The following is a 17,055-nucleotide window of genomic DNA, read 5'->3' as shown; positions in this document are numbered from 1 at the left end:
ATTTGAAGCAAGATAGGTATCCTTGATTTCTTTTAATGTATTCATCAGTAATAGGTAGACTATTATAAAAATCATGATCAACAACAAATAATGTATTAATTATGTCAACAAAAAATAATTGATATAAATAAGATAACATAAAAAACCAAATAAAACACGTTTTCATTATTGTTTATTTGTATCGTTTAAAAATATATATCTGGTTTAATAAGCCAGTTTACACTAGAAGTTTATTAGTTAAACGACAGGATTAAAATTATATAACAAATTGTATGATCTAATCATTGCAAGTTTTAGGTCGATAAACTATTATTCATAATAAATTTAGTGTTGAAACATTTTTAATATGTTATTATTTCATCTTCGTATACAGAAGATATAGATTTTCATGTTTCTTTGGTAAAGAAACGGCCAGGAGTGAATAATACACTCATAGACAAAAATATGGCAAATACGACAAACTAATATTTTGAAATTATCATGTGACGTGACATTTTTTGTGTTGTAATTAATCCTTATCCCTCCCAGTGTCACAGGAATAGGATCTCTTTCCCAAAGCGATGTTTTAAAGTGTGATATAAAAGCTAGATCGAATATGGGCTATATGGTGGTCAATATACATAATCCTTTAAATTGAATCTTATCAAGGTAAGTATTCACTATTTTAGCGACGTAAGGACATGCGTTATGGTATTACATTAGCCCGATCTGTCATATCAAATATGGCTGGCAAAATGGCAAAACATGATCTAAAACAGCAGTTCTCAATCTCTTTGAGTCATGTACCACCTACAGTTCCTTTTATTACTTTTGATACCACCTATATTTTTGGATTGTATTATCAAGACTTACTAAGTACTACTATTTTAATTTTTTTTGTGTTTTGTGTACCATCGCAAATAATGATATGTACCACCAGTGGTACATGTACCACAGATTGAGAACCGCTGATCTAAAATATATTCAATGTACATGTACATATCAGTTGTCATTCGCTCAATCGCCTCCACAAGTTCAGTATGTCGTTTCCCAGCAATACCACTTCGTAACACTATGCCGCGCCGCCACCACCAAAACTATCGCTCTGCATAAGATTACAACTGGCATACTGTTCTAATCCACTTAACGCAGTGGATTAATTCACATACATCCTTTAGGCTTAGGCTATTTTTCAAAGATTATTATGTTATTTTGCTTTGCTTACTATCTTTATCCACTATCTCCGTTCCTGAATCGTTTCTCTCCAGTTTTCAATTTCCATCTTTGATATATCTTCTAGTAGTTGGTCTTTCCATCTTATTTTTGGTCTTCCTCCTCTGTCTAATTATTACTGGTTTCCAGTTCGTTATCTTCCTAATTAGTACATATTCTTCTCTTCTTTGTGTATGTCCAAACCATCTCAGTCTTTGTGCTTTAATAATAAATTTTACTATATCCTCCCCTTCATCATGATGCAGCTGGTAAGCTATTTAGGCAAATAAAATTTAATTCTAAACCCCATACATATTCACAAGACTTAGGACATTTTCCATTTTTAATGTAATTACCATAATTATATAATTGCCATAAGATCTGTTTACCATGGTAAAAACTTTAAATTGGAATTTATGTTGCAATCGCCTATTTCTTATTTACAAAAACCTGCTGTAACCTAATAAGGTTATTAGCGGAGCGGTAATAGTTAATTACACTATGTTTAGTACATTTACGCCTTTTAAAAACAAAAGTAGGTTATCGATAGTTTTATCTAAATTTAAATGTATTTAAGAGTGTTGGATAAATGGTATTTAATTCTATGACGATTAAACCTTTCGCACTCTTTCACTAGCATATGATTTACTGTAGGGGTGACCACACTCGACGCAAATGGGGCGTTCTTCATTTTTAAACAAATGTTCATGAGAAAACTCATGAGTGAAACAGACAAACAATCTACAGTTGTTTAACAAAGTTAAACAACTGTAGATACTTGCAGAAACAGTGACTGAGGTGTTTGGCAGATCGGAATCGATTCTTTGAGGATTCAATTTTAAAATATATTTAAAAAATTCAATATTGTATCAAAATTATTGCTATTAAATAAACCGTTTGAAAAAGGGCTGATTTTTTTGAAAGAGGTGGTGAAAAAACACAATCCCTAAAAAAAGGACGTTGTATAACCAATAGGAATCAAGCTGGCATTTTTTTCTTAAAACCATATTTCCATTGTCTATTAACGTTAACAGTAAAATAACAAATTATAAACAAAGATCTAAATTTTATTATCCATTTTATAGATGGCATAGACCGACCATAAAAAGGTACAATCCGTTAAAGTACAAACTGTGCGAGCTCCATTTTTTTAGAATGGACTTTAAACTGGAAAAGCGCGCTGAAAAAATTTGTAATATCTCGGTTTCTACGGCATGTAAAAGCTTGATTTATTTTAAATTGCTTTAAACTTTTCAAACGGTTTTTTAATAAAAATTTAAAGTATTGAAATTTTTGTTATACACCTTAATATTGAAGCCTCAAAGATGTTTATAGATTTTGGTGATTAAAGGTTTTCTGGGGCGGCTGATATTATAGTGGCAATTACATTGTTGTCAGATTTTCCGTTTTTCTGGAAATCGAATGAACTTTCTTATTTCAAACGGAACACTCTGTATATTTTTTTCGTTTTAAAGTCCTAAAGAAATACTGATTATTTTTCGTGTTTATACTCTGTATATTTTTTTCGTTTTAAAGTCCTAAAGAAATACTGATTATTTTTCGTGTTATATTCCCTATACCTAAATGCCATAATTTCGGAGTTATTGCTACATTTCTAAAAAAAAATTTTAAACAAATTATAAAAATCAATGTTTTCGGTTCGGGTAAATATTACTTTAGGTTCTCTGGATCATGGGAACAAAAAAGATCTTTTGTAACTTTTCTATAAAATTAATCGTTTCCGAGTTCTAAACAATTTAAAACTGAAAAAAAAATCGAATAATGACAATTTTCAAGGTTCAAAAAGACAAATAAAAAATATAATTTTAGAAATTACGAAGTACATAAATTCAAGCTCAACCCCTTTTCTAGGAGATCGCCATAAGAGTTTTTAGCACGTTTTATTCTAAAACATCGCTATTTAATTTGTTAATAAAGCGCATATGAGAGGACGGGCGATCAAGCTGTATTAATAACTAAAAAAAAAATATTTTAACATAAAAGAAGTTCAAATTACTTATCTGTATCTGATAAAATAAGGCTTGAACTTAAAAATTGTCATTATTCGATTTTTTTCAGTTTTAAATTGTTTAGAACTCGGAAACGATTAATTTTATAGAAAAATTACACAAGATCTTTCTTGTTCCCAATGATCCAAAGAACCTAAAATAATATTTACCCGAGCCGAAAAAAGTGATTTTTATAATTTGTTTAAATTTTTTTTTAAATAAATGTAGCAATTACTCCGAAATTATGGCATTTAAGTATAGGGAATGTAACATGAAAAATAATCAGTATTTCTTTAGGATTTCAAAACGAAAAAAATATACAGGGTGTTCTATTTGATATAAGAAAGTTCATTATATTTCCAGAAAAACGGAAAATCTGACAACAATGTAATTGCCATTATAATATTGACCGCAGAAAACCCTTACCCACCAAAATCTATAAAAATCGCGCAAGCCGTTTCCGAGATAATTGAGTGTTTCCATACATAAAACTCACTCTGTATTTGGTGGATCTAGCTGAGATTTAGCTCACTTCAATAACTCATTAATTGCCACAATTTTAAATAGAATTTAGAAACCCGTAAATTGAAGAAGTATTTAAAATCTACAACTCTAAAATGTACCTATTACAAGAAACGTTTTATAGGGAAAAAATTATTTCTTCACTTTTTATTTCTTAAAAAACAAATAAAAATCAGCTGTACACTTTCAACGATTTTTGACCAGCTATCCTTTTAGAACCTTTAAAAACCTGTATAAGATTTTTACGTTCGATCGATTGAATCGATAGATTCTATCGATTAGTTTTTTACAGAAATACTGGGGTATTTTACAATAAAACATATTTAGCTTGACAGGTATCCGTGCAAATATTTAATGCTCAGGTCTTACCTTAATATAACTTTCGATCTCAAACATGGTAAATAGTCTTACTATGACCTAACTACATCCACGACTTCTATTACAACTAAAAACGAACTACTGTCACTATAATTAATAACACGCATTTGACTGAAACTGGTTATTGTTTACGAAAAAAGATGTCTTATGATTAAATGCGACGTTGAAATATTTTAATGAGTTAAATTAACAAGGAACAGGCTATTTAGGTCACAATATTTGCACTATATGATAAAGAAACAAAAGATATAAAGGTGAAGATTAGGAACTGTACGGTAAGTTTATTTTAATTTAGGATTTGTTTCATAATATGTCAGTGATTTCATCTGTCAGGTAGTATTTATTGTCATCTAAATTAAACAAATATAGGTAAAGTTGTGGCGCCAAATAAAGCAAGTGTCTCAATAAGACCAATTGTAAATATTTTCTTAAGAGGACTTTTACTTTCTCAATTTTCAAACGATCGATTTTTGAATTTTTAGCAAGATTCTGAAACTGTATATTTTAGATCGGGAGATATTATACATAAGTTCAGCCACGAATTTCTCAGTACTGCCTTTTGCAATACTGGAAGGGTAGACGAAGTACTCACAATTTGTGGAAACATCCACAAATTTCCTGTGACATTTTCCTGTAAAAACTAGATTTTCCCAAAAAGTAAAAATAGGGTTTTGACACATACAAATGACAGGATACTATCCATTTTATGAAGAAAATTTTTTGGGCAGGAGGGTTGCAAACGGGCTAACGGAGTATATATGTATACAAAAATGTAAGGAAAATAATGAAATTTTCATGATTTTCTGGGTCCTGCCAACTAAATAAATTAAACATATTTATTTCAAAATGATCAAAAAAAATATTGGCATGACGTCTCCTAATGTTTAAGTAGGTATACTTGTCGCTCGGAAAATTCTGCGGAAAATTTTCACCCTGATTCCGTGATTTTCTGAGTCCTGCCTTTAAAAAGTTTTAATACTCAAATGCAATCAATACTTTTTCGATACTCAGCAGGAAGGTTAAACGGTTCTAGTAAGACGGCAAGAGTCCTAGATTTGTAAGAAAATTCGTGAAAAATTCCACGATGTTCTGAGTCATGCCATTTTGCATATGTTTCAGGAATCATAATATAAGTCTATTTACAAAGAGGCAGGATGGTTTTATAGTTATTTCGTATACAGGGTGGGGCATTAGTGTGAAAAAGTCCAATTACTCGTTTATCGTAAGAGATACGAAAAAAAGTTATTTAGGTAAAACGTGGGGCAAAGATAGGATCATAATTTAAAAATATTTTCTAATATACAGGGCTACTCGTATTGACAGGGCGACACAAACTTATGTTTTTTTAAATGGAACACCCTGTATATAATTTTAAGATTCCTAAGATCATTTTAAGAGAATTTAACACAATTCACCTAATCCAAAAATGTTTCCTAAGGGAGCTAGAGCTCTTTGAAGATGGCGCCTTGTAATTAGTTTTTTTATATCTCCAGAACGCTTCCATTTCGATAAACAAAAACTGGTCTGCCTTTTTATCTTCCAGAGATAAATCGATTCCATCAGTTGCGAATCTCTAGTACCGGTCATAGGAGTCCGTTTTGGGTAAGACAACGGTTATTTTATCGCATAACTTTTTTGTCTTTAACTTTTAAGCATTTTGACACTATATTATTAAATTGTGAGGTATTCTAGTACTAAAAAGTACTCTTGCTTTAAGTCGGTAGGATGAACCGTTTTCTAGAAAAATCAATTTTAAAATTTTTCGTATTTTGAATTTAAGAAAAATTTGAATAAAAAAATAAAAAAACGGTGTATTTATCGACTTAAAGCAAGAGTAACTGTTAGTACTAGAATACCTCATAATTTAATACTCTACTGTCAAAAATGCTTAAAAATTAAAGCAAGTTATGAGATTTCGTTGATCTACCCAAGACGGACGCCTATGACCGATACTAGAAATTCACAATTGATAAAATCGATTCATCTCTGGAAGAGAAGTAAACGTACCAGTTTTCGTTTTTCTAAATAGTTTTTATTTTTTTTTTCAAATTCAAAAACCGCAAAATTTTTCATATCGATTTTTCTAGAACCTGGCGTATCCTACCGACTTAAATCAAAAGTACCTTTTAGCACAAGAATACCCCATAGTTTAATAATCCAGTGTCAAAAATGCTTAAAAGTTAAACACAGAAAAGTTATGCGATAAAATATCCGTTTCTCTCCCCTAAACGGACGCCTATGACCGGTACTAAAAATTGAAAATTGATGGAATCGATTTATCTCTGAAAGATAAATAGGTGTACCAATTTTCGTTTTTCTAAATAGAAGTGTTCTGGAGCTTACTAATAATGCTAATACAATACGCCATCTTTAAAGAGCTTTAGCTTCCTTAGGAAGCATTTTCGGACTAGGTAAATTGAGTTAAAATTTTGTTAAAATTATCTGAGGAATCTCCGGGCTTCGTTTGTTAGAAGAGTTTCTGGACACCCTGTATAATAGGTACAATCCCTACTATAACCAATTAATTGTAAAATTATTGATTTTCTTCCTATTACTTATATTACGTTTACTTAGATACAAATATTATCTAATCGCTTAAAATAAAGATGTTACAGTTTGGTATTAGATTTGAAAGGTCTGTAAAAATCCGAGACATTACTCAGGAAAATAATATTTATTTATTACCGTACGACTGTTTTAACGATATAAAAATTAATTTTTATGTATTAAATATCTTTGCGATTATCCTACCACGTTGTAAACGATTTTAGATTAGTGTTTTTTAAGGATATTTGACATGCCATGACTCAGAAAATTGTGGTGATATGAATATGTTTGTACAACAACCAGCAATTTTATATACGAAATAACTACACAACCATCCTGCCTCTTTGTAAAGAGCTTTATATTAACATTCTTGAGATATGTGCAAAATGGCATGACTCAGAAAATCGTGTAACTTTCCACGAATTTTCTTACACATTTTTTAACTATGTATAGGAAAAAAGGTCTACTTAAATTATTTATTTTATAATAAAATTTATTTTATGACTCAGAAAATCACGGAACCAGGGTGAAAATTTTCCACAGAATTTTAAAAGGACAGTTAAACATTAGGAGACGTCATGCCAACATTTTTTTCAATGATTTTCAAATAATTATGTTTCATTGATTAAGTTGGCAGGACTCGGAAAATTATGAAAATTTCATTATTTTCATTACATGTTTGTATATCTACAAATCTAGCCTTGTATATCTAGCCTTCCAGTATTGCAAAGGGTAGGACTTAGAAAATCGTGGTTGAAGTTCTGTTAATATCTCCCGGTTTATTTATTCAGCTATTCGCTGTTAGCCGATGAGTAGAGGGGATTTGACAGTTTTCGCCAGCGCTGTTAGTGGCAGTTTTGTGCATCGAATTTGAACAATTTTATCAGAAAAGTACAAGTTTCAAACCGTGAGAGAGCGCTACCGACGAAACTCACAGCCAATAAAAACAGAGGTAACCTCTAAATTTCACATAAACTTCTTCTTTTTCTCAATGGCCTCTTGCATAAGCAGTCATCCAGTCGGACAAATTTATATATTAAATATTAAAATTATAATGAATAAAATAAAAAAACGTAATTACTTTTACTACTAATTCTGTGTATTCGTTCAGTAATCCGGTTACAATATTTCAGTTCATAATTTGTGTTTTTCTACATAAATATCTATTTTTCTCGTTTTGTATATTTCACATACAATAATTTTATCAGAAAAGTTCAAGTTTCAAACCGCGAGAGAGCGCTACCGTCGTAACTCTAAGGCTTACAATACCGAACTAAAATCTGAATACCGGTATTTGATATTTGAAATATCGGGATACCGGTATTAAAACCGGTATTATTAATAAAAAATTTACTAGTTATATTTTTACTTACCTCAGTTGTTATATTGACTTATTAAAAAAATAATATATGAAATCCAATAAATATTGTTCTGAAATGTGTAAATAGGCATTATTTATTTTATTACATAGAGAGTAGGAGTAGATAGATATAAAAAAACGTGACATTTTTGGGCGATAAACGATTTCTTCTTAGGTATGTTAACTGCCAGGCTTTGAAAATACTCTTTCGGAAGGTACTGATGTGGCAGGTATTGACAAATATTTTATAGCCAAATAATAAAACCCGGGGAAAGCGGATTTGTATTTTTTCCAAAAATTCCATCGGGTTATTTTTTCTTGCGAAATGTCTCATTTCACAAGAAAATGTGGCATTGGGCAGTAGACGTAAAACATAAACAATCGCTTAATATTGCCGACACCGGCACCGCCGCTTCTCGATGGTGCCATACTCGGCTCGGTATGTGTAATAAATATGCCTGATATAGATTTCAATACACCGAATTTTTTGTTTATCTTCAAAAAAAATTTCTTGTAATTAATTAATATTATTTAAAATTAGATTTATATTGTGCATAAATTCAATTTTTATCAACTAATGTAATACCAAAATACCGGTATTTTTAAATAAATACCGGTTTTTAATACCGGACAAAAATCGTCAGGGATTCCGGTATTCGGGATCCCGGTATTGTAAGCTCTACGAAACTCACAGCCAATTTAAAGCGCGTGATACACACGCAAACTTTAAGTACGCGGGTTTAACCCGGCACCTGCCACGTGGGGTGCTACAAGCACCCCATAATACATTTTTATCAAATATTTGGTATTTCAAGTTTGGTAATCGAGCTGTGCGTCATAGTAGCTTTCTATAATATTATATAGCATATATGTGTTAGTGTTTGAAGTGGTTATTTAGTGTCATTCTGAACTTATAGCTCTAAAGTCGAATTGGGGTGTCATCATCTGGTACTTTAAGTTTTAAATTTTTTTTGTATTTTTGATAAACAGGTCAAATTTACATTTTTTATTGAAATAACTGATTTAAATTATTAATATAGACTCTGTACTCACTAGATCTTAATTTTTTTAGATATTTTACTTGACTTCATTTATTATGGCTTGGTACTTGCTAATTTGCTTATAACACCTTTTTCGTTTTATTTTTTAATTTTTATAACATATTAGTGGCTGATAAGTTAATAAAACATGTTTATTTATATTCTTGTGTTACTTAACACATTATTTTGTTTTTTAAACAAGTAGATCACAGAAAATTTTTAAGGGGTGCTGTGAGCACCCCACGTGGCAGTTGGCGCCTTGCAAAGCCACGTGGCAGGTGCCGGGTTAAAGATCGCGGACTTACTCGGCTCGCCGTCGGTGATACACGGCAGACTTAAAGTACGCGGTTTTAAAGATCGCGGTCGCCGTCGCACGTCGGTGGTTTGTGCTATTTAGGAATTTTATCGTATTATATACTTCGTATCGTATCCTACCGTGTTATATATTTTTAATACTAATAAAAAAAAACGAAATCGAAAAGTGTGGGTAACAAACAAAATATCATAAATAAGAGGGTAATATTTTCATCAGGAGGATAAAACAGCCTATAAATAATTAGGTTTACTCAAAAACAAATAATCAAAAAAGCTTAAAATAGTGTTTTACGGTTTTTTTAAACTTATAAAATGTAACTTGTCTCCTTTCAACAATAAACGATGGAATTATTTCTAGGCAATTTGCTTAATTAGTGAAAATATAAGTGTAACTTTAAACGCAACAACATGATGGCTCGAAGCTCGCGGGTCGTGGCAGTGATACACGTACGGGTTACGAGTAAGATTTCAAACTTGTTGGATCGACGGCGTACTTACTCGGCGGACTTAAAGTACGCGTACTTGCAGTGATACACGTGTGAAGAAGGTCGTCGAGCCATAAGTTCGCGTACTTATTCGCGTGTGTATCACCCCTTTAAGGCTTTGAAGAAGCAGTCTTACTGGCACCTGTACACAGCTAATTACGGGTTATCGTATTGTGATCGACAATTAGGTCCCGGCAGGTAGCAGATTAAATTAAAAACTTTCTACCCTTTTGTCAGTGGGTGCGTTCACCAGACCAGTGCGCTACGTCAGCGCTTTGAAACTGTTTAAGATTTTTCCGGTGAACGTCATGTCAATTTAGGCTAAACTTCAACGTGTTGACGAAGCGGTCGCCATTTTATTCAACGTAGTATTTGTATCGCTTCAATATTGAACGTGTTTAAGAAACATATTGTAATGGCGCGCTGATTTGAAAATATTTACTTTTGCAATTCATAAAACATGCGAGAACACAAAACAAAACCAACTATGAAAGTGTCAAACGGAAAAAATACCATTCACCAGACGGAACGTAGTTTTAAAGCGCTGAAACATAGCTGTTCAGTTGAAACTTAAACTGATTATTTCTGGTGAACGCAGCCAATGAGTAAATTCGATCCTAACCATCTTAATTGCTAAGGGTTTTACACAATACTTGGCTGATTAATCGACTTCGTAGAAAGAAGTAATTAGGATTTTAGGATTATTACGGGTGGAAATTCCCGACATTCATCTTTTGCAAGCATGGTATAGAAAAATTCAACAAATTGGTCTAACGGCTCTGTACAAAGATGAAAGTTCCGACGCAGGACGATGGCTAAGAATGACTTTTGCGCTTACCTTTCTAAATCCAGTCGAAGTGAGTGATTGCTTTGTATTTGATTTGCTCTCTATTGCACCTTCGGGCGATGATAAATTCAGATGTATTGCGATTATTTAATAGATAATTACATATCTGAGGAGTCACTATTCCCTCCGTCACTATTCCCTCCTACAGCATGGGCTGAAAACTCAACTCAACTTACAAGGACTACCAATACTTGACACTTTAACGATTCGTTTTACCAGTCTCATCCGAACATTTTTGTTTTTGTTACTTACTTACTTTCCGTGTCCGGAACACCAACAACTTTAAATTCTGTATTTCCAATGGTTGGCCACATAGATGGCCCTGTCATTTGCTATAATTAAGTCTTGTTCTGTGCAGGTCTCTCTCATCTCTGTGCATGATAGTAGATGCCGGCTGGTCTGAACCGCGCCACAGTCGCAGGTATCGTCCTCCTGGTATCCCCATTTTTTCAGGTTACTAGCACAACGTGAAACGTCGGTTCTTAGTCTGTTTAGCGCTTTCCAAGTCGGATACGGTAAATTGTGTCCAGCAGCCATTTCCTCCGAGGGAGGAAAATGTGTCGCGGTAGCTGACGCTTGCCATAGGTGTATTCGGAGCGTCTCTGGCGCTTCGGGGATGGATCTTGATGTTTTCAGAAAGCTTTTCCGAGATCTTAGTCTGCTTGGCTGAGTTTGGTGGTCATATAAGGGGTGTCTTCGGTCCGTCTCCTGCTTTTTCCGTTCTACCTCTGACGTGACCTTCCTCCCGACAGGTGGTGGAGCAATTCCAGCAATGGGGTATACCTCTTCGATAGGTGTCGGTTTCAGGCAACCCGATATTATACGGACCGTTTCATTTAGAGCCACATCGACGTTCTTTGCGTGAGCAGAGTTTGCCCATACTGGTGCTCCAAACTCCGCGGCCGAAAAACATAATGTCAAGGCAGAAGTGCGGAGAGTGTGTGGTTGTGCTCCCCATTTTGTATTAGTTAGCTTGCGGATGATATTATTTTTGGCACTTACTTTCTTCTTGACATCTTGACAGTGGTATCGGTAAGACAGAGTTCTATCCAGACGGACGCCAAGGTATTTTGGCGTCTTGTTGTGTTCCAGCATCTGGCCACGCCATTCCACCTCCAGCGACCTTCGGGCATGCTTGTTTCTCAGGTGGAAAGCACATACCTGGGTTTTTGTGGGATTGGGTTTCAGGTGGTTTTTATCATAGTATAGAGCTAAGTCTCCCAGGGCATCTGTCAGTTTCACTTCGACTTCATTGAAGGTTCTTCCCTGAGCTGCCACCGCTGTATCATCAGCGTAAATAAATTGCCTTGTTTGTTTTTGTTGACAAACTTGAACTTTTTTTGTGTCTTTTGAGAATGTGGAGATGTTATAGTCTGTTTACCATGTAGTTATGAAGTAATGCAATTTTAATGTACAGATAAAGATGCACAGACTAATTTTAACTTTATGTAATACATCAGAAATTATTCAATACCTAACAAGATGTTATTATTTACTGAACCCCTCATAAAATAATTTACTGGTGACCGAATTTACATATGCAGTGTCAGGTAGAAACAAAGTTTGGGACCCAATTTACTCGTTATTTTGGGCGTAATATTTCTTGGGACCGAATTTACGTATTCCCCTAATTACCTTTTATCAGTGAACCAGCACCTATAGAACCTGAGATTATTTAATAATTTTACATACTTGGGATATGATTATAAGCTCTCAACAGCCACAAATCATTTTCAAAACTCATATTATCGTAAAGAATAACATTAACACAAAAAAAACTATATATTTATCGGAATTTACTTTATTCTAAAACACTGTTTATAAACTGTGTGACTGTGGATCACACCTCGATCATTTTTATGTGGGTGCTATTGACCACGATAGAAAGCATTTGAAGTTTAGTAAAACATAAAAAATTTCAAGCGGCGTGTTTAAAAACGGCATCCAATGGAACGTGGCGTGACGCGCTTGAAATAAAAAAATGTAACAGAAAAAGATAAAAACTGAAGACCGGAAGCAAAGCAACGTGAAAAGTATTATTTACCTCAGAATTTTGTGATTTAGGATCATTGGACAAAGAGCAAACCCACTATTTATGGCCATTTATGGCTAGAGCGGAGTGGCTTAGCTTGTCCCATCGTTTGTCGGTAAATTAGGCACCGTTCAAAGAAAATGAGAAGCTGAAACAAGATCGTGCCGTGGTAATTTTGTGGTCTAACGACGTTGTGTCATTATGTTAACAACCTACTAATAGGCAGCGGAATAAGACAGGGAGACTCGTCGAGTCCTATGGTCCTCAATTTAATCATGAATGAAATCATCAAAAACGTCAACAAAGGAAGAGGATAAATAATGGGAAATAAAAGAAGTAAAAATACTCTGCTACGCAGACGACGCAATATTAATAGCTCAAGGTGAAGATAGTCTGCAAAGATTAGTCCACAGATTTAACATAAGTCAAAAGAATTCAATATGACAATTTCATCTCAGAAAACCAAAACAATAGTAACCAGTAAAGAACCAATCAGATGTAAAATAGAAATTTATGGTATCAGTATTAAACAAGTAATGGAAGTAAAATACCTTGGAATTACATTGTCAAGTTACGGAGACATTCTAAAAGAAGTGATGCCTTACTAACACTATATGGCGAAACCGACATATTAACACTAAGATGAAGTCAAGAATTTATAAAGCCAGTATAAGACCAATAATGACATAATATGCATCAGACACAAGACCCGATACAGCCACAACACAAAGACTACTGGAAACGGCAGATAGCCCGATCAAAGAACAATCTGACCCCAAAAAAAAATAAAGGAAGGATGAAAATTTGGGAATAGGTAGTTGAAATTGTCTATTATTATATAAGAAAAAGTTTACAATTCTACATCCCCTCCATTTTACAAAAATGGAGGGGAATACGCCCCTCTCGAAGATGAAAAAAAATACATTCAAAATAAGACGGGAATTGGATAAAATGACTAATTCTAAACAACTTTTCTTCTATAGAGTTTTTTCACTAAGTCAATACTTTTCGAGTTATTTGCGAATGAATATGTTCATGTTTAACAAAATAAAACATGTTTTTCGACGGTTTTTCGGAGATAACTTCAAAAAGTAAGTATTTTAGCGAAAAAAATATTCTTAGCAAAAATATAGCTTATAAAAAACTGAAAAAAATGGTGTCAACATGAGGTCTGCAGACCCAGTAGAAGCAGAGTTGCAGCTAATGAAAAGTAGGTTCTTCTTCGTCAAATTCCAAATCGAAAATTTCAATGTAAAATAATCCAAAAACGGAGCACTTTTAGGGGAAAATTCATTTTAACTTTTTTACAGTGTTTTAAAAACAGGTTTTTTTTTTGTTTTTTAAAAAAACTTATAGTATTAAAAGTAAGTGAATTACGCTCAAAATATTGTTGTTCCCTTTTATTTTTTGGTAAATAAATCGCGAAAATCACCCCCTAATTAGCATCACATATACATTTTAACATTACCACTTCACAAGTTAATTTGTCTATGTATTATTTATATGCTCTGTAAGTTTCATCGGTTCAAAGTGCTTCGTTTTGAAAAAGCTGTAGTTAAATGGCTTGAACGAGTAACTATAATCATGAGTTTAGTAATTTTGAACAGCCATGGCATAACCAATTTTTGTCTAACAAGAAAACAAAAAATCGAAAATATTCAGAAAAGCAAAACGTACATTTTATTACTCTTTGAGATTTTTGGTATTCCTAATTGTTTTTAAGTTAATTCCATAAACAATTACGATTTTTTTCAAAATTAAAAAAAATGTTTTATTTTAAACCCAATTTTTTTCAAAACTGAGCACTTTGAACCAATGAAATTTATAGATAATATAAACAATACATAAGTAACTTGTAAAGCGGTAACGATTAATTTTATTTGAGAAGCTAATTAAGGGGTGATTTTCGCAATTTTTTACTACAAAATAAAAGGGAAAAACAATATTTTGAGCGTAACTCACTTACTTTTAATGTTAAGAAGTTTTTTTTAAAAAACAAGAATAAACCTTTTTTTAAACACTTTAAAAAAGTTTTAATGAATTTTCCCCGAAAAGTGCTCCGTTTTTTGGTTATTTCACATTGAAATATTCGATTTGGAATTTGACGAAGAAGAACCTACATTTCATTAGCTGCAACTCTGCTTCTACTGGGTCTGCAGACCTCATGCATACACCATTTTTTTCAAGTTTTTATAATCTTTATTTTTTCTAAGAATATTTTTTTCGCTAAAATACTTACTTTTTGAGTTATCTCCGAAAAACCGTCCAAAAACATTTTTTTTGGTTATAAAATGAACACATTCACTCGCAAATAACTCGAAAAGTATTGACTTAGTAAAAAAACTCTATAGAACAAAAGTTACTTAGAATTAGTCATTTTATCCAATTCCGGACTTATTTTGAACGTATATTTTTTCACCCCCGAGAAAAAATTTTTCACCCCGTATTTTCCAATTTTTGTAAAACGGAGGGGATGTAGAATTGTAAACTTTTTCTTATATAATAATAGACAATTTCAACTACCTATTCCCAAATTTTCATCCTTCCTTTATTTTTTTGGAGGTTTTCGTAAAATTTTCCGTTACCGGATCGAGCTAAGAGATGAGAGTACTGAGAAGAATTACAGGAAATACACTGAGAGATCGAAAGAGGAGTGAAGATATCAGAAGACAATGTAACGTACAGTTTATAAACGAATGGACACTAAATAGAAAAAAAGAATGGAACAACCACATAACCAGAATGGAGGAGACACGTGTGGTCAAATAGCACGAGATAAATCACCAATCGGCAGAAGAAGTATCGGCTGACCGCGCAAAAGATGCGAGTGACAACTGACAACCTTCCATAGAGATATCAATTCGCCAATGAACAAGCAGAATTGCTTATAAAGAGGAAGAAGACTAATATTTCTAACGCCAACACTGACGATGTACCTTGATACTATTGGGGACATGATGGTCCGACCGATTTTATCACAAAGTAAATATTTATTAACTTTACAGTAACGTGAGGGGCCGAATGTGCTCTCCTTTCTTTTCATTATTATTATAGGGGAGTGCATTTAGATTTTCACTTCGGAAAAAATCAAACAAGATAAAACTTTTTGTAATTTCATTAAGAAATGTTTAATAAACAACATATCAAAAAGTTCTACTCGAGAAGTGGGTGCTTCATTTTTTATTAAACAAATGAACAGCGAAGTTAGATGTTTTTTTAAATAACTCCGAAAATATAATTTTTAGAAAAAAACTGACTTGACCATTGAAAAATTCAGAAAATTTTACAAAAAAAACCTTATATAAAGATTTTTCTAAAATTAAATCTCTAGCTCCTGTAATTTTTTATTTATAACGCTAAAGTCACCCTTCTCACACACATTGGCGCACTGTAAACTAGCGTTGGAAGAAGTGCACGGTTGAGTTTTTTTAATGTAATTCTTTAACTAATGGATCAAAAGAAATTTTACAAATTGGACATGAAAGAAGATGAAATAAGCTATCTTATAGTTGTAATAAAAAGAAATAAAATGTATGGACATAAGTACGGTGTTGGCGGAAAGTGAGCCTTACATGAATTTTGTTTAAAAATGATTTAAAAATGTGTAACTAATACAATTTTACTTATAAAACTCTCAAACTTGCACAACTTAACTCTCAATCATCTTACTAAACGATGTTTTATTCAAAAAAAATCTCAAAAATTTAATTCAAATAATACGATGTCTAAAAAATGTAATTTTTGAAAACTTCGTAGTTTTACAGAATTCCCACCACTTTAAGACGGTATTACTCAAGTTTGAATAAATCTAATACATTTTTTTTGCTATTTTTTAAAGCTTGAATTGTAATCTTTAAAAAACACTGAATTGTTTTAGTTTAAAAATAAAATAAACAATTTATTTTTGAGAAAACTAAGAAAGATAACAAAAATGTAATACAAAAACCGAAAATTACCAGCTGAAAAAATGTATATACAGAGTGATCAAAACTTTTTTCAGTAAAACTTACCTAAAATACATTTAATAATAAGCTTCAACAATAATAAATGTTCAACAAAAAAATTTTTTTAGCTCTTATACAGTATGTCTGCGTAACTTGGAACCTATTGATAACTTTTTTAATATCAGTTTTACGAAAAAAGTTATTCTTTATAAAATACTCTTCATCGTATATAACATAAGATGCAACCATCAAATATCAAATTTTGTTAATTTTGTACGAGGTATGTCAAAAAATATGAATTTCACTCAAGAGTAAAGTACCTTTATATTTCACAATATCGAAAATTTTTATAAAGAAAAGTTGTTTGGAATTAAAAACTATGTTC

At 32.4% G+C, this 17,055-nt stretch overlaps 1 protein-coding gene across 10 annotated transcripts in view; it reads right to left on the bottom strand.

Annotated features, from left to right (window-relative positions):
• Nucleotides 1–17,055, bottom strand: part of LOC114336519 (TLD domain-containing protein 2) — a 911,210-nt gene that overhangs the window by 146,103 nt on the left and 748,052 nt on the right. The window contains exon 1 of one of the 10 annotated variants that reach the window (XM_050659408.1): nucleotides 4,092–4,254. The exons of the other annotated variants lie outside the window; for them this stretch is intronic. Coding sequence (XP_050515365.1) covers nucleotides 4,092–4,118 — 27 coding nt within the window. The 5' untranslated portion in view covers nucleotides 4,119–4,254. Of the gene's footprint in view, nucleotides 1–4,091; nucleotides 4,255–17,055 lie in introns of those variants that run through there. 10 annotated transcript variants of the gene reach the window in all.

The sequence above is a fragment of the Diabrotica virgifera genome, chromosome 8 (genome assembly GCF_917563875.1).
Source record: "Diabrotica virgifera virgifera chromosome 8, PGI_DIABVI_V3a".
NCBI lineage: Eukaryota > Metazoa > Arthropoda > Insecta > Coleoptera > Chrysomelidae > Diabrotica > Diabrotica virgifera.
Note: the sequence above shows the minus strand (reverse complement) of the source record. Positions and strands in the feature narration are given on the sequence as shown.